General features: G+C 35.4%; 1 protein-coding gene and 1 long non-coding RNA gene across 2 annotated transcripts; both read right to left on the bottom strand.

Annotated features, from left to right (window-relative positions):
* Positions 1–2,155: 2,155 nt before the first annotated feature.
* Positions 2,156–2,875, bottom strand: LOC133288099 (uncharacterized). Its single transcript, XR_009748328.1, has 3 exons — positions 2,798–2,875; positions 2,632–2,698; positions 2,156–2,200 (listed from the first exon to the last, which is right to left on the bottom strand). It is a non-coding gene; the product is annotated as an uncharacterized LOC133288099 (long non-coding RNA).
* Positions 2,876–4,699: 1,824 nt separating this feature from the next.
* LOC133288100 (agamous-like MADS-box protein AGL18) lies at positions 4,700–9,139 on the bottom strand. The gene is made up of 8 exons (XM_061485798.1): positions 8,864–9,139; positions 7,578–7,659; positions 7,397–7,458; positions 7,099–7,198; positions 6,463–6,504; positions 5,880–5,921; positions 5,631–5,773; positions 4,700–5,001 (listed from the first exon to the last, which is right to left on the bottom strand). The coding sequence occupies exons 1-8, from the start codon at positions 9,043–9,045 to the stop codon at positions 4,917–4,919; spliced, it is 738 nt and encodes a 245-aa protein (XP_061341782.1). The 5' UTR covers positions 9,046–9,139; the 3' UTR covers positions 4,700–4,916.
* Positions 9,140–26,643: the final 17,504 nt, after the last annotated feature.

Below are 26,643 nucleotides of genomic sequence, written 5' to 3'. Positions count from 1 at the left end.
CTGCACAGTATTGGTCCACCAATCTTCCGCTTCCTCTTCCAGCATATAAACAGAGTAAGCCAACTTCATTGCGTCAGGGCATCTCATCACCCTAAATATCTTCTCCATAGCTTGGAGCCATTTTGCAGCCGCCATTGGCTCATAACCTCCCTTAAAAGAAGGAGGTTTATGTTTTCGGAAAGCCATCAGTCTCCTTTCCTCCATTTCATGATCACCGACATTTTCAACTTGAGGTTGACGAACCTTAGTGTGATGACTCCGACTTCCGGAGTGGTGACTACCTTCACCCTCATTGTTACCCACTCCACCCTCTTCCTGTGAAGGAGGTGGAGAAGGCGTAGCAGTGTGAGGAGGAGGAGTAGGTTGCCGGTTCACGGGCCTAGGACCCCTCAACGTCCTCAGCTCAGTCATCATTGCGGCCATGGCAGTCCGCGAGTCTTCATTTGTTTTCATCAGATTTTCATTGGCTTGCCTGCTAGCAGCCAACTCCCTCTGAACGGCTGCAAGAGCTTCAGCCACGGGATCAGGCTGTACGCCCGTTGCCCCTCGGCCACTTCTAGGCCTCACAAGAGCAGCCAAAACAGGTTCTGGCTGAGCATTGGTGTTTGATGGTCCGGGGTTGTTTCGGTTCTTCGTCATGTCACTACACATGTTACACAAAGAAGTGAGTTGATCAGGCCCACACTTAGTGATCACAAATGCAATAATCATACAGAGTACTAAAACAACTATAAAGCATCAAACACTAAGCATACTCAACAATAGCTAACAGTTATTCCCGACGAAACTGCTCTGATACCATAAAATGTAACACCCCGTTCTAGAACCGGTTTGTTAACATCGCATTATGATATTAAGCGCAGTTACAATCACATGGGTTCAATTAAAATCCGGATAAATTTTTCATTTTAAAACGTACCGAACTTATAATACCCAATTTCGTGATCATAACCAAATTACCTTGCGGAAACAGATAAATTAAGCTTAACATCATGTTCATTTTCCATTTTTAAACCTTTAATTTACTTCTTGTTTAGTTCAATACTTCTACTATATTGTAGGTTTCTTCATTAGCTACCTGTGGCTTCAAACCGTTCTCAAATCGGAGCACTGTAGCCCAAGTTAGGACCATTTGAAGCAACACAATAGAGTGTTGGTCACAGGCCCCGCGCGCTTCAGCGCGCTACCGGGCGCTCAAGCGCGCGCTATCGGGCGCTAAAGCCTCCGTCTGGGCGCTTAGGCGCACGGAGGCAGTAAGCATTAGCATTTCCAGTGTGGATGGGCGCTTAAGCGCGCAACAGGGCGCTCAGGCGCGCTAGCCTGGGCGCTCAAGCTCCCACTGGGACGTTTTAGCGCGCAGAGACAGAAGCATCTCCTCCTTCAGTGGCGAAGGGCGCTTAAGCGCGGACCAGGGCGCTCAAGCGCGCAACCCTGGGCGCTTAAGCCCCACCCTGGGCGCTAAAACACGAGGGGGCAGTAAGCCACCCAACTTTCTGCAGCAAGGGGCGCTTAAGCGCACGCCAGGGCGCTCCAGCGCGCAATCCTGGGCGCTTAAGCCCCCACTTGGGCGCTCCAGCGCGAGGAGGCAGAATGCATTGGCACTCGCAGGGGCAGCAGGGCGCTTGGGCGCGCTCCTGGGCGCTTAAGCGCGCTGCCAGGGGATTCCAATTCCCACATTTCTCAAGTCCAAGCCTAGGGGAGAATGCATCCCCATTACAAACCCCAAATGTCCATGCCCCAAAACTAAATCCTAGCACTCATCCAACCTCTCCTCATGAGATTTAGCTAGAATTTGGGCAGCATGACCTTTGTTTTCTCATCGTTTACCAGTTTAAACGAAGAGGGTACCTAATTGATTTTCAGCCCAACCAATTCAACAACTCAATACATAACAAGCATGCATATATTGAATTCCAAGTAGACATCATTTACATTACATATCCTTTACAAATCATAGAACTTAGCTTACAAAACACTATGATCATTCCCTTGGCTCCCATCAACAATAGGTGTAACCAAAGGCATGAGCATAGGCTAAGTTCATCCAATGAATCAAGATATACATATGATCATGGGCTTTCAAAATAAAATCCTATACATGTCAACCACAAAAGGCATGCATAAACTCAAAGGAGTGCCATATTTCATGCATAATCCAGATATGGCCACTTGCCACCAGAGGCTCCTGCAGCATCCTTACCTGAAAGGGGGTCCCCACAACACGGGGTGAGATATACGAATATATCCAGTAAACCAGGGGTCCTTGGAGCATCTCTCCACCCCACAGTTCCATATCAGTGTAATAGCAATAACAATAATAATGCAGTAAATACATATCTATGCAAAGTGCAATACATCTCCAGGAGAAATCCCTCGAGCTCTCAAGCTGTCCTAAGGAAACTCAGATGCAAATAGTCCTACTGGCCAGCTAACTACCAAGTATGATTTACGCATCGTCATGCCACATACCAACATAGGGAAACACCATCCTATGCCACACCAAATGCATACACATACGTATAACAAAGCATTACACTATTTTATTGCATTTATATACACAATCACAACCTCCACCCTTTCAGGGCTTGGTAGAACAGTCAAGGGAATTACACCCAAGGTCCGAAGGCTTACCTCAATGCTTCAATCGACCTTTGTTCTTCACCAACAGTTTCAGCAATCAACTTTTACAAACATACACCTACACATGGTGTAATGCAATCAACACATTGCATCCAAGAGTATTTCACAATCAACCATCAATTACTCAATTCAAAGCACAACCCAAGTATGAGCTTACCAATTCCAATGAGCTATTCAAGCTCCATAGCTTGCTCCAATGGTTGATCACTCACGGTTGGTCCAAATGTCTCAATCCTAGACATCACAAGGATACAATCGATCATTCAACTCACTAATTGTTCAACATGCTAGAATACTAACCAATCCAAGCATGAATTTTCCAATATTATGAACAATTATCAAATGACTATCTAGGCTCATTTCCACCGATTAAATGTCGTTCCTAGCATTTTTCATAACATGCTCTAAGCTTAAATCTTCCTAGAACATAGTCAATTCAACTACATTTCACCAAAATCCCAATTTACTATTCATAAACCCTAACTCATGCAAATTTCAAGGAATCATGAGGTTCAAGGGTTAGAATCTTACCACCAATGGTCACACAACCAAGCAAGGAGTGTTCCTCAAGCTCCCATGGAGGTTGAACTTCCCAAAACCCCAAAATCACTCAAATGGTCGAATTTTTGAGGGGTAATATCTCTCTCCACAATGCTCCCCACTCAAAACAAAGCTAGGATTATGAAAGAGGGGAAGATTCTAAGTGATTTAGGCTTTTGAATCGCTCCAATCGGTTGAAAATCACACAACCTAGGTTTTCTTTCTCTCTCTCTCTCCCTTCCTCTTCTCTTCTCTTCTTTCTGGGCGTCGACGGGCTTCTGGGGAAAATGGGGTCATTTGGTGACTTAAGTCACTTAACTTAGGTTAAGTGGCTCTAAGCGGGTATTGGTTCGTCTATCTATTTAACTCCAATAATTACCAAACTTTACCCAAAAGTCTGGAATATTATTCTAGGAATATTACTATTTTTATTTTTATATTTTGGGTACTTTTGACAGTACCCATTTATACCCCTTAATTTTCACTGAGTACACTTTTTAACTCCAAAGTGACTCAGATTCATTTTATTAAGCCTCACACTTAATTTCACCCAGTAAAACATGTTTAATTAATTAATTACACTTGATTTCCTAATTAATTAATATGGGCTATTATATTAGGTAACTTTATGAAATTAATAGTGCATTAAAAGCCAGATAACCGGTTTTCTGAAAAATCCCACCTTCAAATTGGGTTTCTAAACAGTGCGAATATCTATGTTTCTCATAAATCCAGACAAATTGGATAGATGAGTTTTTGGTAAAAAACGTTGAAACAAACATCGTGTTTCTAAAAGCCATGCTTGAGAGACATAGATATCCGCTGAAAAGCTCCCAACCAAACACCACCTTAGAGATGATACAGAAAACCAGATAATGGATTTTTCTAAGAACTTGGGAAGAGAAAACTCAGTGCTGCCTGAGCATTGGGGAAATCGAGCGGGCATGGAATTAGTATGGGACAGGGGGTTCAAGCAAATCCAGTTGGAGAGTGATTCAAAGCTTGCTTGGGATTTATTTTGAAGGGTTGCAATCTGCATCATCCGTTTCACGCTTTGGTTCAGTGTACTAGAGGATTTATTAACAGAGCCTAGAGGATGGAAATATCACATATATAATATGCACTAGCCACTCATGCCCAACTTTTTGGTTGGGAAACTCAAGATATCAATATATTATTGGGATTGATATTTTGCCTACAAAATGAAGATAATTTTATGTTCTTCTTCCCTCACATAAAAGTGAGCAAGGATTTCGAGGAGAGAAGAGAGAGAAAGAGAAAAATGAGCTGCACTCATTTTTATAGGAGTGCAGAAAATAAAATTATTTCATTCTAAGCTATTAGGATTGGTATAATGGCGAAGGATTTTGATAGTTTGCATCAGGTTATAGGTTCAAATCTCAGTGCTGTCATTGTATAAAAGAAAATAGTTATCTCCATAAAAATATTAATCTTTATATTAATACTTTTAACCTTCACCATTTATATCTAATCAATTAACATACTTTAATACCTGAGAAACTGTTTGGACATGGTGAATCAATTACCATGTAAACTTCAAACCTAACATAGCCATCAAATCCATGTCCCCAAATATATCATGGACTCAATATAAGTTGGTTTAATTTATAACTTAAAACCAACTTTGTCTATAAGCTAAACTGAAAGTGACCAAATAAATAAAGAACTAGGGAAAGTTTTCAAATTCCAGAAGGCAACTTTAGAGTACAAAAATGTCATTGTGAAGCTACTTGACTTCCTGAGTCATTGCAAGGTTCCATCTTCAATGCTTTCCTCTCGCGACCATAATCTGTTGACAACCTGAGACAACAGTAAGAGAGTTGATAACCTTGAATACTACACTGATTCTGGACAGAACCGAAACCCTTTAGTCACAGGCTCAAAGTAATATTCAACTTCTAGACCTAGTAAAATATCACAATTAGTTCTTAGGCCATGACTCTAAGCTAGTTAATTAAAAAAACCAATCATTCCCCAATAAACCTCGACAAGGCAGGAACGAGGGTAATCTTTGTACAGAGTCTTATCCCTGCATAATTTGCAAGGAGACTATGTCTCGGATTCAAACTCATGACTTTTCACTCACAAAGAAACAGTTTTATCACTCCTCTAAGCTCGCCCTCCAAACTACTTAATTAAAATGTTAAAAATCAAAGCCAACAACAAATTTATCAACTGCAGACTTAGTTAAACTGGTTATGTATCTAAAAATTAAACGCACTAATACTATCCATAACAGATGTAGTAAACTTGGTTATCATATTTAACGGGCCTATTGCATTTTGTAGCCTATGATTATATTCAAATAAGTTTAATTGCCCGCATCATTGCAACTTCTAAGCATTAGCCAATATATATGAAATTAACATAGCAATAGAAAACATACGTTTCAATAAAAACATGCTGGTGAAAAAGGAGTTATGACATACCCTAACTGCAAGGAAGTATCTGAAAGGTCGTTGTCCTCTGAAGAACAATTGAGAAGGGGTTTTGAACCATTGATGGAAATTGTCCTATCCAAAGAATTGAATTCAAGGAACTGTGCCTTTGTTTTATTCTGTATCTCCTCGAGCTGTTTACAGATAAAGATTAAAGATAAGCAAGAGGATAGATTGTAATTGGATATGAAAAGTTAATTTTGACATATTTCATAGTTTTGAGTCATGTTTGATTCTTACTTGTTTGCGCAGAGCTTCATTTTCCATGATGGCCTTTTGCTCCTGCAGACATATTTGGAAAACTTATTATAAATTACAAAAAGAAAGGTGTATTTAAAATTCTCTTCCATTAAAGTAAAACCCATTATTTTCTTCGACCATGAAGAAAGAACAGCTGAAAAAGAATGTAAATTGACTTCATCAAAATAAGTGGACTCGACACCATATCTTAACCCAAAACTCTTAAAGCGTTGATTTCATGGATCCTTCCATTTATATGGTCCTATTTATTCCATTCATAACCATTGTGAGACCTTATCAATCACACTTAAATTCCCAACAAATTATTCATAAAACTTTGGGTTTTGGGGGGAATAAAATTGCCAAAAGTATTGCCTCTTTACTAGTTAGTATTTAGCTAGGTTTACAAGGGCTTTTCAGTCTCACAGAAAGTTTATAACACAGGTATATCATAAAAGAACTTCAATGCAACTATCTATGCATTTGCACCTATTCTCCCACCATTGATAGTCGAGATTTAGTGGGGAGTGGTTTTAGTTGCAAAATAAAAAATGAGATGAAAATTGCAAGTGGTGTCACATACCTGTAACCTGGACCTCTTAAGCTGCTCTACAAGTACTTGTTCCTGCAACATTGCAGTGTGATTGAATGAGGATAATTGCAGCATATCCATACATTAGCAAGTATTGCAGTGAAGTAGAGATTGAATTTGGTAATTGAAACAGATATCAGAAACTAAAAATCAAATAAAAAATGAACCTATTTACAATCTAATTTAACAGAATGCTTGGGAATTGCCCAGTTTCTGACTTTGATCAACCCTTTATACCATATACAATATAATGAAATGCATTACTATTGCCAGTTGAACATAAAAGGATCAAACTCTTGCTATGAAATTATTCAAATTAATGAGTTTCATTGTCTCAATGCTATTTTCTGTTTTCAGAAATACGAAGGTTTTTTTTTTCATCATAGCTTATATCAAAACGCTTGAATATGATCTATAATAACATCTCAATGTCATCATATTAACAAGAAGGTTAAATTAACAAACTTTTTGTTTACAAACTACATTATGTCTGACCGGTCATGCACTAATCAAGAGTGTATGACAAGTTATACTTAGTGTAATTTGTAAAAAAAATTTGTAAACAGATTCTTCCCCATTAAAATAATACAATCAATTACACCAATATTGGTCTTTGTTATTTTGTACCTTCTTGTCTTTGACAGCAAGTATCCCTTCAGCCAGTTGATTTTCTAGGTGTTGCAGTTCGTTAAGGCTCAAACCATCAAGCTCCTTACCCAGCATCCTTCTAAAAATATGAAAATAATATTAGAACAAAATCTGAACCAAGATTTAACGACAAATAAGCACAAAAGATAATGCAAAACCTATAAAATTTCATTAAGGTAGTTACTTTCTTTGGCCATAGATTAAAGTAGTTCATTAATACAGTAATACATATTTATGTTATTTTTAATAGCAACTAGTAATATAAAGCGTAACTTACAAGTATGCTGAACGCAGCTTTGTTATTTCATCCTTCAGAAGGTTGGTATCAGGCTGCATAACCTATTTAAAAGTTAGAATAACACTTTAAAATATATACAGAAAAGAAGAACTTAAAAGGGTTGGGGGCGTATTAAAGAAAGGGAGATGCTTTAAGGAATTAGAGGAACAGTGTCAAATACATTTATTGGGGGCTCATTACTAGGCTGCTCTGCATTATCCAATTCCATGCCTCTGCCGTACCTTAAAAGGGTATGCTCCATGCTTCATGAATGAAATAAAATTTATTTGATCAGAAGAAAATAAATGCCTCAAATTAACCACATTGACAGTTGCAAGAAGAGTAGGAGCACTGAAAAGTTATTAAACAAAAAAAAAGTAGCATGAGCTTTTAACGTGCAATTTAACATAATATTTGATGGAATCAATTCATCTAACCCTTTCCTGTCCCAATCTTGCCTTCACAATAAAACTGATAACTATGTCCAAAAAATAAAACAGCTAACTATGAGACATGAATTTTTATTTCAACGTGTATAGTTAGTTGTCAATAACTAAGAGGATGATCCTTGTAGTAAGATTATTCCTTTGTTACTGGAAAATTACAGTTTCAAATCTTGAAATAGCCTTTTCTTAAAAAATGTGAAGTTAGGTCGCGTATAATTGACTCTCACCCGTATCATCTAAAAATTCGATAGAATAGGGGAAAAATAATGCAAAAGAAAATTTAAATCCTAAGTTGATAGCTGCATGGAAAGCACCTTTGGCAGTAGAAATCTGAAGCAGCAAAAGGTAATGAGATTCTGTATGTCAATATGAATCATATGATACAAATACACAATACACTTTAAAAAATAACCCCTTTCATTGATGTCACACGCATAAAATCGTCTGAGGGTATAACTCCACATCTACCCACTACAATCTCTTTTTATAGTATAGCAGGGTTAATTTCCTCAGATTAGGTTTATATTCGTCTCACTATTCAAATGCAGGGTTCTGTTTGCCACAAAATACAATTCACCCGAATTTTACTCTCTAAAATAAACCCTACAAAAATCCTAATTCAAAGATGCCCGGAATTTTACAATAATTCAAAGTCTTAATTTTTTCCCTTTCAATCAAAATCATTAATACTCTAGCACTGTTTCAAAATTAAGAAACAGTAGTTCGGTATAAGTTTTCTTCTCCATGGAAACAGAGCTTTCAACAAACCAAAAACTTTCCAGCAAACAATTTTAATTTTTTTTTTAGAAAAAAAAAATCTAAATATCCAAGACAAGGAATTTGGATTCTCTCCTATTTCCTTTTTGTGTCTTTCTATCTTGTGACATGACATTGTCATGTTGGGAAGCAAAACAAGATGATCAAAATCATATAACAAGAGCACCCCATATCCCAAAAATCAATAAAATTTTCAAAAGTTATGAGATGTGCAAAAAAATAATAAAAGGTTTCAAAAGGGTACCTTGTGTTTGCAAATTCATAAAGCTTCCCGGTGCTGGAGAAAATGATGACAGCAACCTCTGCATCACACAAAACAGACAATTCTTTTGCTTTCTTGAGCAAACCATTACGCCTCTTGGAGAAGGTAACCTGCCTACTGTTCAAATTCTCAATCTTCTTTATCTCAATTTTCCCTCTCCCCATGGTTTTCTTCTTCTCTCCCAAAAGTTCCTTCCTTTTCTTCACCAAACACTGAACCAACCAGCATTCAGAATAGAGGGTAAGAGGGATAATGAAAAAAATTGAAAAAAAGAAAAAGAAAAAGAAAGGACCCGAAAGAGGTTTCTTATTTATATTCACAGCACACAAAAACAAAACTGTTTGTTTGTTGGAAAGGATTAAGATTCTGCAGAGACCACCAAGGAAGGAAAATGTGACCAAAATAAGGACTTTAGAGGGAAAGGTGACAGATAGATTACTATGTGTGGCAATGATCTTAATATGGTATTCTATTTACTTGAGGAGTAGGTAATCGCCACTTTAGGAATGTTCTCCAATGCCATGTTTGGATGGTACTAGGATTTCTAACCACACTATGATATTCTATAATCAAATTCTTTTAATGATAATTATTGCTCGCGAATCTTGGTAGGTACGTTTTTTTTTCTAAAACTGATGTGATTTCAAAATTCAAATCCTAACATTGTTTTAGTTTTGATTTGGAAGTTACGTTGGACTTAAAAGTTTATTCAATTGTTATCAAAAAAAAAAAAAAAAAAGTTTATTCAATTATTCACATGAATTTGGATTTAAACTTTGATGAATTCATTTAATGATACTTCAAATTTGATAACGGAATAAAAGTTTTATAATAATAGTCTATCATAAGCTTATATCATTTTAGATCCTAACAGTTGATTTTTGTCTATCAACGGTTATAATTTATTGGATCAAAATTATTAATTAATTAATAATAAATTTGGCTCATTAAGTTTGACCCAATAGATTATAATCGTTGATGGACAAAAATCAACGGTTAGGATCTAAAATGATATAAGTTTATATCTTTTAAAAGGATAGATGTTTTTCCTTATATATATATATATATATATATATATATATATATATATATATATATACATATATATATATAGGAATAATATCTATCCTTTTAAAGGATATATACTTATATTCTTTTAGATCCTAACCGTTGATTTTCGTCCATCAACGGTTACAATTTATTGGATTAAAATTATTAATTAATTAATAATAAATTTGGCACATTAAGTTTGACCCAATAGATTATAACCGTTGATGGACGGATATCAACGGTTAGGATCTAAAAGGATATAAACTTACAACCTTTAAAAGGATAGATATTTTTCCATATATATATATATATATATATATATATATATATATATATATATATGTGTATAGGGCTTATCGTTTCTCAAGCTGCTTGAGATAATCTTATCTCCGGCTACTAAATCATAACCATACAAAGATGGATCAATAGTGACAAAGGAAGAGAGAGAAAAAAAAATCATAACCATTCAAATATGAATCAATTAATATAAGGAAATAAATAAATAAAATGACGTAGTTTTAGGGTAGCCAGAGATAAACTTATCTCAAGCACATCGAGAAATATTTTATATATATATATATATATATATATATATATATATATATATATATATATATATATATATATATATCTTAAGTTGTACATTGTTGGAAAATTATATATATCCAGTTACCATATTAGTATTTACTTGGATTGGTAATTCATATAAGGATTGGGTTTTTATCTAAATTCAAAAAGGGGTTTGCCAAATAAAAAAACTTTATCATATTTGACAAGAAGTCATGCTCTTAGCATTCTATTCCAAGTAAGAAGACATAACAACTTTTTTTGTTCATTGTTATTTAAAGAAATTTTCTATTTTAAGAGTGTTTTTACTAAAAAAACTACGGGTGGATCATCAATCATATCTTTTTAGATTTTCAAATCGAATAACAAATACAGTCTACTTCTAATACAGTTTTTTGAACTGCTATTTTCACGTTGTAGAAAAAAATGAATATTATCGTATATTTTTGGAAATTAGTATGCACCTATCTATTTATGAGTAACCGGTGGCCAATGTGAGTAGTTAATTAGAAAGCACGTAAACCTCAAAATTATTGCTATACCAGCATCCGATAATACTTCGGATTTTTTTTCTCCATGTGTTTCAATTAGTTTTAAAATTCATATACTGATAAAAGTGAAATATAATAATGATTAAACAATAATAATATTTATTTGTTAGCATTACTTAAAATATTGGTGTTTTAATTTAATATTAATGTTTTATTTAATATTGAATTTGCATTTTAATCATATCGAACAATATATTTTTAAAATTTAATGTGTCAACGTATAAATATCGTGTCATATTTATATTTCATATTTGGACATGCATCTATTAAGTTGTCAACTGTTAATTGTTTATTAATTATTTTTAATAAATTTTTAAATATTTATAATAAAACCAAAACTACTAATTCTTTTAACAACTAATCTCGATACAAATATACTTATTTCGGGTATCATATCAACTCCCACTTCCCAAATATAAGTGTTTAAATAATGGCATGCATAATGAACTTTGAGTAGACTCCTTCAAACTTCTCTTTTGTTATAAAACGAAGGGAGAACAAAACACAGAAATAAGAGAAAAGTATAGAAGTGTCACACAATTCTTATTATCCATTGATCATCAGAATTTTAATAGAAATCATGTCCTTATTAAGGATTAAATATAATAAGAAACTAATTATACTTAAATACACCATTAATGTGGTGATTATATAATACATAAAAAATCATGAGCAACCAAATAGTCATCCACACATTATGAGACATATGAAAGACCAAAGGTCATCCATATATTAAGATAGATATTTTACAACACTTTCCCTTGGAAGACTTTACATTAAGAATATCTCTCGTTAAAACCTTATTAAACAAAATTCAGTGGGATAAAAAATTTAGTGAAGGAAAAAGAGTACAATATTCATAATTAGCATACAATCTTTCATTATATGCTAACTTATACTGTTTTATTGAAAATAATTTCCAAGAAAAACTTAGTGGGATAAAAATTTAGTGAAGCGAAAAAAGTGTAGTGTGTATAACTCATCCTTAACTGAGCCATATACCCATGGAGCTAAGGACGAGGAACAACAATTAAAATTTTCGATAGTGACAATCTCGTAATCTTCTCCAATAATAAATTGTAGTAATGTTCAATTACATCGATAACATCCGTTTATCGTACTTACCCTTGGACGTCATTATGCTAAGTTCATGCCTTATTAGAACCTCGCTAGAAAACACAAAGGTAAAAACCAAGAAAGGAAAAATAATATATGACATATCCTACCAAAGCATTGTTTCACTGCCTCATTAAAAACTTCTGACCAAGAAAAAACCTTTAGAAAAAATCTTGGCAAAGGAAAAAAAAATACAGTAATAAACCTTCATGATGATTATTTCACTCCCCTTGCAGATAGTAATCTATCAAGTTTACGCATACTTATTCCATATACCAATTTCTCAAATGTGGGAGTACGTAGGGACTAGTGAATAAATCGATAAGATTGTCACTATAGTGAACTTGATGGATATCTATTTTACTTTTATCTCGGAGTTCATTTTGTAAAAGAATTTTGGTGAAATGCATATTCTTAACACTCTTAACATATACATCATTCATTGTGCAATGCAAGTTGCATTGGGTATTATCAATTGTGGGTAAACCACATGAAATATTAATAAGTTATTTCAAACACATTTTCGAGAAGTTTCATATAATGCACGGTCTCAGAGTGATTTAAGGAAGTAGCAACTACATTTTGCTTTTACAGCCTTCCATCACATTGTTGTGCTTCCACAAAGATATACATATATAATTGTTATTATGTAACATATAGCCAGCATAAAAAACTTCCACTAATATAAAATCTCAATCTCGTGGAAATAACCAACCAAGATGAATAGAATCTTAAGGATAATGAAAAATATGTTTAGCGTCATTCCAAAGTCTTTGGGTAGGGACAACATTATATTTACCTAGAATATTTACTACAAATGTAATATCAAGCTTGTTTCAATTTGCAAAGTATAATAGTGCTCCTATAATGCTTAAGATAAGAAACTTAAAGTCCTAATCCTATCTCGTTAACTTCTTTAGGTTTAAATGGATCTTTATTCACTTCTAGTGAATAGAACATCATTGGGGTACTTATATTGTTACATCGATGCAATAAAAAAAACTTTTTGGAAGATGCTCAATTTACAAGCCAAGATAATAATTTGTTTGAGATCATACAATGATCTTTGTAGTTTAATGCTAAACATACTGCAATTTTTTTGTTTTTGTATATGAGGTATGGGGAATCTGTAACAGCTCATTGTACATCGGTATTGTTAATATTAATTATGATATTAAGCGCAGTTACAATCACAACAATTCATTTATAAAAATGCGAGTAAACTTTTTCCGTTTATTACGCGAGCATTTAAAATAATAATAAAGCGTAATAAATAAAAGTTGTGACCATAACTGTAAACTCTTCGCGGAATAATATTAGAAACTACTTAAATATCATACAACACTTCTATCACGTCACTAAGGGGTTCTCATAAACCCACTTAGCTTAAATATCACTTTTACGTTTTCTACCTATCCGAACACGGTTCGGTCTTTTAATTACAGCGGATAATCTGCATTCTATGAACCTCTCATCTATTGATATGTTATTCTACACTTAAATAAATTTCTAACAAGCTATTACACGAGTCATAAAGTTCTCGTTTGCTCCGGATATTGCCGTTTGAAGTTGGACAAGCAAATATGTCAGCCAACCTCAATCCGGCTCCAAACAACCTTCATTCTATCACAGATTCCAGAAAATATACTCAACCAGTTTCTCTCAAATTGTTATACAGTAAACTAGATACCACAAGCTTCAATTTGACATATCATACACTTAATTTGACCAAGAAACGAAGCAGGAATAAAATTCCCAAAAACTGCCAGAAATAGCCCCTGCACAGGTGCATTCTGGACATTCCGAATTCAATGGCTTATACAGGTCTTCGTGCAACCCAGAAAATTCCCAAATTTTACCACAAGGTAGAGGACATCTCAAGCTTCAAAAAGGAGTATATTACGTCCCCATCAGACTTCTGTGGAGGGAGATATGCTCTTCCAAAGTTTGCCTAAATTCTGCCAATTTCTAAAAAATTTGCCAGAGTTTCCTTTGTTTTTCCAATAAATCCCATATTTGCAAATGTGTTCTCTAACCTCAATTTGTACCTAATAATCATGGGTGGCACACAAGGACCAGCAATGCCTTGGTGCTCTTACAACCCTTCACAGTTTATACTCAATTTGCTCAAAATACATAATCAGTGCTTACTTTTTCAAGTTAACTAATTTCAATCACAAAGGTTCAATTGCATGCATTATTTGAATCATAAGTCATCATTCACATCCTAGAATAGGCCTATTGCCCTTTCATCATATTACATACTTCAATGTTACATCAATTATCCATATTACAATTTACAACTTCTCAAATAGACATATTACAATTTACATTGCCATAATCTTTCAAATGAAACATAATAAGCAACAACTAAACTTAGCCAAAATAGACATGAACAAAATGATAATATGAAAATTCCTATCTCAACATAGTGTTCATGTCCTAAGTCTAGCCTAGGCCCAATGGCCATCAAAATGCAAAATAAGCAAAAGTCCTCATGCTCAACCTACGGGCTTCTTGTCCGCTTCCCTGATACCACTGCTACCTCCTGAAACAAAGTCCCCAAAGCGGGGTCAGATATACGAATATATCTCAGTAACTCAGAGGTTATGGAGAATACTCCGTCCAATGGCTCACTTCGATGCATATAAATAATATAACATAACATTCAAAAACGGGATAAAGCAAGGGATTTAGTGAAGTAGGGAAGTATAGGGAAACAAAATACGACGAAGCTGGAATGGTCAATGCCAAAATCACGCAACGTACACCCTATTGGCCTCGGATATAGCCTACGGGTATCAAACCAAGGAGTGATCCCATAATCAACCAAGGCACCCTCCATCCATAACCACCAGAGACTTCCTAGTGTGCTCCTCTACGGATCACACACCACGACCCCAGGTCAACTGGAACTCCCTCACGGAGACCTATCTAGTGGAAGTCCGTAACGCCCGAAGGCAACAGTCTACTGGCCAGAGACACGGTACATCCTATGTACCACAACACATTCAATATTCATGAACATGTTATCCTATATCATTCACATACATTTCCTATCATTACCCTCAACGGACATGGTGGAACACACACGGGGATCAAACCCCAGTACCAAGGGATTACCTTAATAACCTCCTTCACACAGCTGCAATGCACTACGTTCCCGCGCCAGGTACAAACAAAAATGCCTACACATAGGACATTCCCAATTCAATTTCCATTCAGCCAAATACATCCAAGTTATCAAGCCTACATGCATGGTTCAAGAGTACTTACCACCACCCCTTTGGTCCGGGACCAAGGGAAACCCACCGAGCTCACGGTTCAGTGTTCAAATTCGCGGGAGGCAACCTACAATGATCATACACGGATCATCAGTACATAGTGAATCCACCAAAATCACAAATCGTCAAAATCTTCCCCTACACAATGGTAGGTTCGGCCAACAAAGTGTACATTTCCAAAACATTTTCCTAAATTTTCTTTTTATTTTTCTTTAGCATCGTAATGGTACCACAACACCATTTTAGGTGCCACTTTCCATCCTACACCATCACAATACCATTTTTCCATTTATTCCACTCTAGGTCCAATTGTAAATTCCACACAAACCAATTATTTTTCCTTTTATTTTTCATGCATCCACTCATCACACAACACCTCTAAACACCATTTAACACCACAACACATCAATTACATAATTTTACAATATCACACCCTATATGCCCCCTCTAGGCCGAATTCAACATGCTCACAAACCCAAGGGTATCCAATCCAATTTAATACTTCCACACACCTTACAATCCTATATTTAATTCATACAAACACTCCACAACTCAATTACACAATCATCCCACATAGTCATTTCATAAAATGTCGAATCATCCATTCCAAAAATTGACCAAGTTACCAATTAATTCATCAATAATTTTTATGACATCAATCACTCAAAAACATCATTCTAAGTCACTTTCATCTAATACACAATTTCAATTTAAGCTCTCTAACTACATCAATCACACAAATCAAGTCTAGGGTTCATGAAATTGATTCATGTTGGACGTTTAGCAAGTGCACTAATCGTACAAGTAATAAAATGATGAGTAAAGATTGTTCCCACGAGGAATTGTGTTCAAACACCAATATACCATAGAAAACTAATTTGAATCAAATAAAAGTTTGTAAAAATCATGAATAATTTGTCACCAGAAAATTGATTGTAAGTAATTTGACACAAAGTAAATGTGGATTAGGAATTAATAAAATAACAAGTAGTCAGAAAACAACTTTCCTCTACAATAACCTATGTAAAAAAAAACTGATCATATGATGAATTCCTTTCCATGTGATGTTAATCAACCTTTTACTTATCATCAAGATGTAATCCCTTACTACCTTGATGGATACATTAATCAGAAACCCAATCCCTTGGTGATCTCTTTCTTAATACATGCATGAAATACTAAAGTTTTAAGATTACATCAGAACTCTAGCATCAATCCCTTGAGTACTAGAATTCTGATGTTGAGATTATCAAATACAGAAGTTATATAAACATCCCTGTTCTATATTACTTCCTTGATAGAAATAATTAAATCAGAAAATCTCAAATCAACACATGGAAAATACTTCATCATATTAATCAAATCAACATAGAATTATTATGGAGTTCTATAGCATTCAGACTACAAAGACTCTACTCAGACATGACTAAGGAATAAATGAGAGAAGAAGAAACAAACTTCATTTCCATGTTGAAAGTCTTCAATCTCCAAACTATTACAAGGAAATCCTAATACAAAAACTAAGAGAATTTAGAGAGAAGTCAGACTAAGTTTAAGAGAGAGAGAGAGAGTTCAGATCCCTCAGATCCAGATTTTTTCTAAGTGTCAAGGCTTTGCCTTATATAGTGTTACAATTAAAAACAGAAAACTGATGTGGGCGCTAAAACGTCCATAAGTGACCGTTTTAGCGTCCATGCTTTACGTATGCTCAACTGCTTTTAACTGATTCCAACGCTAAAACGTTAAGGAATGACCGTTTTAGCGTCCAAACATGGTGAATGCTCAACTAACTTTAACTGACTCCAACGCTAAAACTCTTGATTTGGAAGTTTTAGCGGTGAAGACCAAAATCTTTTTCCACTTTAGGGCGCTAAAACGCTTATTGCAGGACGTTTTAGCGCCCAAGACCAGCAATTTTCCATCTTCTTAGTGCAGCAGCGCGCTAAAACGCTCTGTGTGGGCGTTTTAGCGCTCATCACCAGCAAGTTTTGGCCTCTTCCTGTAGCAGGGCGCTAAAACGCTCAGTGTGGACGTTTTAGCGCTCAACACTTAGGCAATTTTTCTCCTCTTGAGCTCCAGAATCTTCTTCCTTCTCCAGTTGTTTTTCAAGCTTGCTTTTCCTACAAGAATCATACAAATTTCCAATAAAGCTCTTGAACTTGTAATTGAGGACATCTTAGGACATTAACCTTGTTTTTCATCATTTAATCACACAATTTGATCCTAATTCCTGCTAAAAACCATGATGAACTAAGGGTTCATCAATTCACCAATTTAACCAATAAAAGGTATTAAAACTTACCCACAATCAACTCACAAGACTCCTCCAAGTGATCCCCAAGCAATAACTTGAGCAAACAACTCCAAAAATCCCAAAATTCCCTTCAAATTCGTGGCTGACTTTGCCCTTTTTCTCACAATTGAGAGGGTTTCAAGGGAAACTAATAGGTGGGATGTGTTCGGGTGATGATTTCCAACAACTTTGCTCACAAACTTTTCTTGATTCAGAGTAGTATTGAATGAGTTAGGAGGGATTGAGAATTTGAATCAAAACTTCCCCAAGCATTCATGGAGGCCGTGGAATAGGAGAGAGAAGAGGGAGGAAGGTGAGTGAATAGTGTATAGGCAATGTTTTCATATTGTCACTTAAGTCGAGTAGGTCCCATCGCCACTTCACTCGTACAAATTAATTCAAATCTTCCGCCTATTCCGCTAAACGTCCATAATTTCATAACCTATTTAGAAATTCTAATTTTTAACATTAACCATTGTCCTTTAATTACCCTTGATAAGATGAATTTGAAGTTTCTCTGTCGTTCAGAGAAATTGTAGTTCTAAGCTGTTATGCGCGTCGTGGACACGCTTCCCCAAACTTACTAATTTCCATCAATTTTCACCAGAAATCATATTTTCTAGTCCTATATACCATGTATAACTTATATCCAAACCTAGAGCTCAAAATTCATTCGGCACGCTTTACGGTGCAACTGTACCACAGTATTTTTACCCAGTAAAAATACTATTCACTGAATTTTCAGAAACTTGCTTAACCACTCAATTTTTCGTTCTGAATCCATTTCCAGGGTTTTTTTTATCATTTGAGACCTCCTACTCAATTTTTTCTTCCTAAGGTTACGTGTTTGACTAATTACCGTTTTATCCTTCCTTTGTATTTTGGCCTTAATTTCAGAATTTTCACTAATCCTACCCTTTAATCCTTATTTTCATATAAAATTATACGTTATAGAAATAAGAGGTGTTATAGAATCCTTTAGGGATTTTCATATAAATATCACTATGAAGTGACCCATATAAAAATGCAAGCACGGTGTCCATTAAATGCATCTCAAGGTGCTTCCTAGTTGTCATATTGATCAAGTGACAAGACATATTACAATCCATTATGGGAGAATAAGAAATATCATAATTGATGTTGGGTCTCTGCTAAAACCTTTGTTCTTCCTTAATTGCCTTATTCTATTCATTTGCAATCTAAATGATTTTGGCATTCTTGAATGGTTTTCGATTCTGGAAGGCAAATGAGTTATTGACGACAGTTATAACTTTATTATATTTTCTCCCTTATCAATACAATTTATTGCAATTTCTATGTCAGCATCAATAAAATCTTCATTGTTTCCCATGACATTCATATTTAGTCATTTTGTATTCCTAGGATTGTTGTACTTAGCAGTTGTACTTATTTTACCGGGCTCACTTTCTTTAGGATCAACCTTTTCAAGTGGTGCAATAAGTGACTTATTTTTCTTCTCTGTCAATTTATATTTTTATCCCCTGCAGGACATTCACGCTTCCTGATTGATTAGACTCGAGCATATTTTGTCCCTTTGAAATATCCACTATAGGTGGTGCATTGTCTGCACGAATATAGGACTTAGTCACTCCTTTGTGATCAGTAAATACACATGGTATTTAAATTGCTAAAGTTTGAAAGTTAATGAAATTTTGAACTTCAAGTCCAGTCATACTTGTACGTGGATCAAGATAACTCATTTGATTTTTCTTCAAGAAATTTTTTTTGGGATTAATTAAGCTTTTGGCTTTCTTCCCCTAATGTTTGGAAATGACTCTCATTAAAATATATAATCAACGAGTTGGGTTGTAAACAAGTCATTAGTATAGGTGTCCTAGAGACAATTTGAGAGTCAGATGACACCATGTACTTTGGAATTTTTCATAAACAATATTTAGAACATTTACTTTATATGTTATGTATCTATCTCTATTTACTATTTATTATTATTGTTTTACGAATAAAGACCCTTGAAATAATCAATGTGTATCTTGAGGATTTATGATGAGATCTTAATTATGAGGACTCAAGTACTCTATTTGATTGTTCGCTGAATATTGTTCCTAGTTAAGAATCACTAAGATAGGGAATTAGTCAACTCGATTAGACTACTACGACATCAGCTTACTTACATAAGATGTAAGGTACAGGCCCCATGGGTGCAGGCATGAAGATGCCTTAGCCGTGGTTATAGATGCATTTGTTAGTTGAACAAATTATAGATACAAGGTATGCTTTGATTATAACAAAGTGGCAACAACAAAAAGAGAAGAGTATTGTTCAAGAGCAAAAAAAACATCAATCATTTGTGGATATTGAAGATATACAATGTAGCCATACAAAAAAGAGTAATGACATATCAAAGTGCCAAGATCATTAGATTAAGAGCAACAAGGAATAATTAGAAGCGAAACACCAAGATCAAATATAACAAACCATGGACAACATCTAAGAGAAGCTAAATATCACAACCATGATGAAAAATGATCAAAACCAATAAAGTGTCAAGAATTGTCATATCCAACAAGTCAAAGCATCAAGCTCAAGTAAAGATTCAAGACACAAGACATGAAGCTAATTCCAAAATCATATTTAGAACAAATCTTTAGGATTTAGACTTATATGTAAGGGTATATGGTAGATTGCATTGCATGAGCTCAAAGTTTTTCTCAAAGTAAACATGTTTTTCAAATTGCATAATCTATAACTTTAAACACTTGAAAGATATTTGAAAAACCCTTGGAAAATATCCTTGACATATTTATTACTTCAAAACATATTTATCAAGTTAATATCTTTCATGAAAAGTGGTTGGAAGCAAGCTAGAACACATTTGAACTTAAGATTTGCTGCATAATTTGGTTATTATATTTCAAAAAAATTCTTATTCAAGTTGTATATCTTTCTTTTATCCTTCTAATGAGACCAATAGCACATTAATCCGATAAGAATAACTCAAGTTATGCCCAAAATACAAAACGGTGTTCTTATTGTCAGGTTAGGAATCAATTACCTGCACGTGGTAATCGATTACCTACCACTATGACAGAAAGCCTCTAAAACCTATAAACAGCTAGTTTTGGAAAAATCACTATATATACATTCCCAATAGCCCTAAAACATATTGATCACTATTCTTACACATCCTAAGGATAATTTGAGAGCTTTTACATTATCATTTGCATATTATTTCATACCTTTCAAAGGTCAAACATATTTGAGCTCATATCTTGAAAATCCATATACCTATAATGCTTAAAGTTGTATATCCACACTTTGAGAGTGTATATTTATTTCTAAACACCTTCCTTTGTATTGCTGAATTATGAGGGTAGTGAAACCCATTGTATTTGAGAGGTACCCAAATACCTAAGTAAATTTAGAGTGGGGTTGTAAGGTATCCAAGAACCCAAAGTCTTGGAAGATTGTAAAGGTTTGTCAACCACCTATGAAGCTTGACTATTGGTGATAGATTTGATCGGCTTCTGTCTAGATGTAGATCACAAGTGGTGATGACCGAACTAGGAAATATTGTGTTTGCAATTCTCTAAACTCTAAACTCTTTATTTTTAGCACTTTAATTGCTTCTTTGATATATTGTGTGTACTAGATAGGTTCTTTCATTGTGATAATTAAACAAGAATACTTATCCAAGCCGCAGGAACATGTACATACAGAATACGAGAATTTCCACCTTGTTGAAGATCTAATGGTGCTACCCGAAAACTTAAATGAATAGCCATCGCTGTTAAGAACAATTGAGATCCAATGAGAATTAGCGCATAGCTTCTGGTCCTTGACATCAAAAAATAAGGTTGTAATAACGAAAGGGACATCTGAGAATTTTGTCCTAGCTAGTGGAACAAGAAATCTGTTCTTCTTGCGTACTGGCAAGATGTTGGAAATCAAATCCACTTGGGAAATAGGATTCCCTTATGAAAGAAAGCAGCAGCTATGAATTTGTCCACCACTCCATGGGTTCATTCCTATTCAATTTGCATCTCAAATTCAATGTATTCATATAGGATAGACAGATTAAATCTTCTTATCTGTATGGAAGTCGCTCTTGAATCGAGTTAGTGAAGATAACAGAAAGCTAGTCTTCTTTTTGTTTTGATAGTCAAAGATAGAAATGCGGCGAATCGATAAAGAGCTTATTAGCTTATTTCAAACGGAATGACTGATTGAGTATGAAGTAGAAAGAAGAGACTAGCTGATGTGGTTACAAGCCTTTGATCCTTTCTATCTCTTATAGACTATAGATTTTGATTCAATTCCAAAGATGTAGGAAGTGTTCCCTAGCGTCGAAGTGAAGTTCTCGGCGTCCTCCTTCCTAGCAGCCTATTCTAGTTTCAAACCTGCAAACAGAAACTCTTCGCGCTTTTTTTTACTCAAAAGTCTGGAAACTGTCTTTTCTCCTGAGGCGAGACTGGTATTCCATTTCTTTCTCGAAAGAGGTATGCTCTTAATACGAAATGCTTTGCTCTACACCTATTTGCTGCTTGCTTACCGACTAGCTAAAATGGATCTGATCAGCAAGAGGAATTGAGCACATTCCTCCGTAACTAGAATGAGAAGACTAAGTAGCTGATCCCGATTCTGACCAGGAAGATGAAAGAAGTGTGGACCAAGGATCCCCTTTCTCTATTGAACTCAGGCGCCCCTATCAAGTAAAGAATTCCCATTCTTATGCCGGTAGTAATTAGAGTCTGATTGGAACGACATCGCTAGTGGGCTCAGTGGTGAGCCCAAGGGGTGGATGAAGGAGGTGCTTCCAAAGGCTAAAAGCATGCGAGCTTAGAATCTGTCATTCTTTTCTACACATATTCTTTGATTCTGGACATGTGGAAACTATCCGTTGAGCTTACTCTTCTTGCTTTACCTCTTTCATTCCCTTTGTAACAGCCCGTTGTACACCGGTATTGTTAACATTAATTATGATATTAAGCGCAGTTACAATCACAGCGATTCATTTATAAAAATGCGAATAAATTTTTTCCGATTATTACGCGAGCATTTAAAACATAAAAAGCGAAATAATTAAAAGCTGTGACTGTAACCGTAAACTCTTGCGGAAGACTTATTTAAACTATTTTTATAACTTACTTTACTTATTATAAGTTACTAAGGGGTTCCCATAAACCCACTTAGCCAATTACTAAACTGTACGTTTTTACCCTTTCGAACATGGTTCACTCATTAATTTTCTGCGAACACACCGCTCACCACCACACCTTCTTATCAGATTATATTTTTTTCTTACTTAATTCCCTTTTTAACAAGCTATCACACGCTCAATTCGGAGCTCATTTGCTCCGGTTATCGCCGTTTGAAGTTGGATAAGCAAAACAGCCAACCAACCCCAAAACTGCTCAAAACCTCTCTCACTCTCTGAATTACTGCATTAAATATACTCATCCAATTTCTCTCAAATTTTTATGCTACAAACTAGACACCTCTATCTTCGATTCTATATATCATACGCTTAATTTGACTGAGAAACGAAGCAGAAATTAATTTCTCAAAACTGGTCCAGAACTGCCACATGTGCAGTAGGCACATGAGTAGTCTGAGTTCCTCCATTATTTTCAGGTCGTAGACCAACCCAGATTTTTCCCAAATTTTGACACAAGGTAGAGGACATCTCAGCCTTCAAAATGGTGTATGGCACGTCCCTATCGAACCTCTATAGAGGGAGATATGCTCTCCCGAAGTTCACCTAAAATCTGCTAATTCTACAGAAAATTCGCCAGAGTTTCCTTTGTTTTTCCTTAAATCCTCAAATTTGTACAGACTCAAAAGTACATCAATTGTACCTAATAATCCAATAATAATCCAGTAATAATCCAATGGGAGGCACACACAAGGACCAACAACGCCTTGGGGCACTTACAACTCAATCCAGTTTATAGTTATTAGACACATAGCTCACTTTAATCATTCTTAAATAGTTGCAATCACTAACATCACTTTCATGCATTTTTTTCATCATACTTGTAATCATCATCTAAAATAGGCCTAAAGCCCTTCCATCATATTACATCAATATTCATGCATACTTACAACATTTCATTTAAATATAACAATGTACATATTCATAACTTGAATTTACAACTTGAAATATGAACTTGAATTTACAAATTTAAACATAACTTCGAATGAATTAATAACTAACTAGACTCAGACACAATAATGACAATGCTCCCATGACTCATCCTACAGGCCTCTTGCTCGCCACTCCTGTGCCACTGCTACCTCCTGAAATAATTGCCCCGAGACGGGGTGAGATATACGAATATATCTCAGTAACCCAGAGGTTCTGGAGAAAACTCCGCCCAATGGTTCACTTCAATGCATATCAATAGTATAAAACAACCACTTTCAAAACGGGATAAAGCAAGGGATTTAGAGAAACTGGGGAATATCGGAATACAAAATACGATGATGCGGGATGGTAGCTACCAATACCACGCACGCCCTAGGCATATATAAGCCTACGGGTATCATCCAAGGTGTGTTCTAAGAACCACAACCATGATGCCCAAACCAACCATAACACCGAGACATTCCTAGTGTGCTCCTATCCGGATCACACACCACGACCCTAGGTCAACTGGAACTCCCTCTCGGAGACCTATCCAGTGGAAGTCCGAAATTGACCGAAGGCTAAACCTGTCTACTGGCCAGAGACTCGTACATAAGTACCCAATGTAATAATGCATGCATGCTCATGTTGTTCTACACTACTCATTTGCACTTTCTACCGTTGCCAAGGTGGAACAGAAAAGGGGAACAAGCCCCAGTACCAAGAGGTTACCTTAAATAGTTTTCTCACTAGCTCCGCAGCAGCTTATCCCTCAACTTGGTACACAGCAGAATGCCTACACAGAGGACATTCCCAATCACTCACAATTCAAACAATACATGCTAATTTACAATTATACATGCATTGAACCAATTACTTACCTCAATCCACTTGGTCCAGGACCAAGGGCAACTCACTGATTCAAGGTTCGAGATTCAAGTCGACGTACGACAACCTATACAATCACGTACAACCATCAGTACGCGTCAAATAACGTCAAAACGCAAAATCACAAAATCCTCCCCATCCTTCCTTGATGGTTCGGCCATACATGTGTTATTTGATGATTTATTTTTCTAAATTTTCTTTCTCATTTTATTACCCATCCTTAGGTTGCCATAAGGCCAATTCAAGTGCTATTTTTACGTTTTACGTCTTTTACTCATCGTTTTGCGTAATAATTCACTCTAGGTTCATTTAGGTCCGTAACACAAGTTATTATTTTTCCATTGATTCTAACACCTTCCAACCACCACACAACCCATCTAAGTACCATATAACTACACAAATCATCATCCAAATCATTTTTCAACATCAATTCACTCATTTTTCCTCAAAGGGTCGAATTGTGTCCTATGACACTCCAAGGGGTTTCCAATCAATTTCAACCATTCCACACCTTCTATCATCCTATTTTATCATCATACGATCATACAACAACTCATTAATCAATCCTAACACATTTCCCAAAATTCCATGTCATGACCATAAAATAAATCCTAAGTTAAAAATCATCAATTTTCACTTAAAATTTTCATTGCATTTCTAGCTTTAATACATCATTCTAAGGCATTATCATCTAATACACATTTTCCAATTGAGCTCCCTAACACAACACATCATCAAATCAAGCTTTAGGTTTCCAAAAATTCAATCACAATTAAACCATGTAAATGGGATGGAAACGTACTCACAACAAAGGCTAGAAGCTACCCTAAGACTCCTCCAAGCAATGGAAGATCAAAAAGCTCCATGAACAACCATTTTTCTCTAAAATTTTGTGGCTGTAAATGGCCAATATCTCACCAAATACGCGGTTTCAAGGCTCAAGAGTGGTACCAATGTGTTTAGAAGGTGATTTCCATTGAATTTCAACACAAAAATCAAGGGATTTGGTTGAGAAATGAAGGATTTATCAAGGAAGAAAATTTTGAACCTAAAATGGCTAAGGATAAGGGGCTGCACGGTTTTGGGCTGAAAGGAGGGGAGAGAAGGTGATGATGAATAGTGGTGATGAGGTGGATTAAGTGGATTTTAAGTGGGGTGGGTCCCACGCCACCTCACACGATTTAAAACTCATCCGGATTTCTCTACGATTCCACTAAATGTCCGTAAATTCACAACCTATTTAGAAACTATAATTTTTAACATTAACCATTCTCCTTTAATTATACTTGATTAGGTGAGTCCGGAGTTTTCCGGTCGTTCGGAGAAAACACTGTTTTAAGCTGTTGCGCGCGCCGTTGGCACGCTTCCCCAAAATTACTTAATTCCATCAAATTTTATCAAAAATCATATTTCCTAACTCAATAAACCATTTATAACTCATATTTGAAACCTAGAGCTCAAAACTCAACTGGCACGTTTTACAGTGCAATCGTACCGCGATATTTTTACCCGTGAAAAATACTATTCACTGATTTTTTTGAAACTTGCCTAACCACTCAATTTTTCGTTCTGAACCCATTTCCACGGTTATTTTTATCATCTGAGACCTTGTAACGACCCGAAATTTAAAAATTAAAAACAATGGAGTCGCCACCAATTTTATTTACTTTGGAAAAATTGGAAAACCCTTTATTGCAAACTGGTCTATAAAAATCAAGGTTCGGGAGTCTAATTATGCGCAAGGAAGGGTGGAAACTTAATCCCACTGCACCCCTGACACATCCGTTTATAAACGGTTACCTTAAATTAATTGTGCGAATTATTAATAGCTTTTAAAAATATTTATTTTATCCCTTAAAAAAATAAATATGATTATTTAGGAAGTAAGAAGACTACAATATTAAAAT

The sequence above is a fragment of the Gastrolobium bilobum genome, unplaced genomic scaffold, assembly GCF_033153095.1.
Source record: "Gastrolobium bilobum isolate Gb01-03AN ecotype WA unplaced genomic scaffold, APGP_CSIRO_Gbil_v1 utg31951, whole genome shotgun sequence".
Taxonomy (NCBI): domain Eukaryota; kingdom Viridiplantae; phylum Streptophyta; class Magnoliopsida; order Fabales; family Fabaceae; genus Gastrolobium; species Gastrolobium bilobum.
The sequence above is the reverse complement of the archived record's forward strand: the minus strand, read 5'-3'. Positions and strand labels throughout refer to the sequence as shown.

Bases quoted from the DNA above. Each gene is read 5' to 3' on its own strand.
- LOC133288100 (XM_061485798.1), bottom strand. From the start codon at position 9,045: ATGGGGAGAGGGAAAATTGAGATAAAGAAGATTGAGAATTTGAACAGT. The intron at 7,660-8,863 runs GTACCCTTTTGA...TCATTCATGAAG, and splicing joins TATGAATTTGCAAACACAAG to CATGGAGCATACCCTTTTAA. The intron at 7,459-7,577 runs GTATTTGACACT...ACTTTTAAATAG, and splicing joins GTAATGAGCCCCCAATAAAT to GTTATGCAGCCTGATACCAA.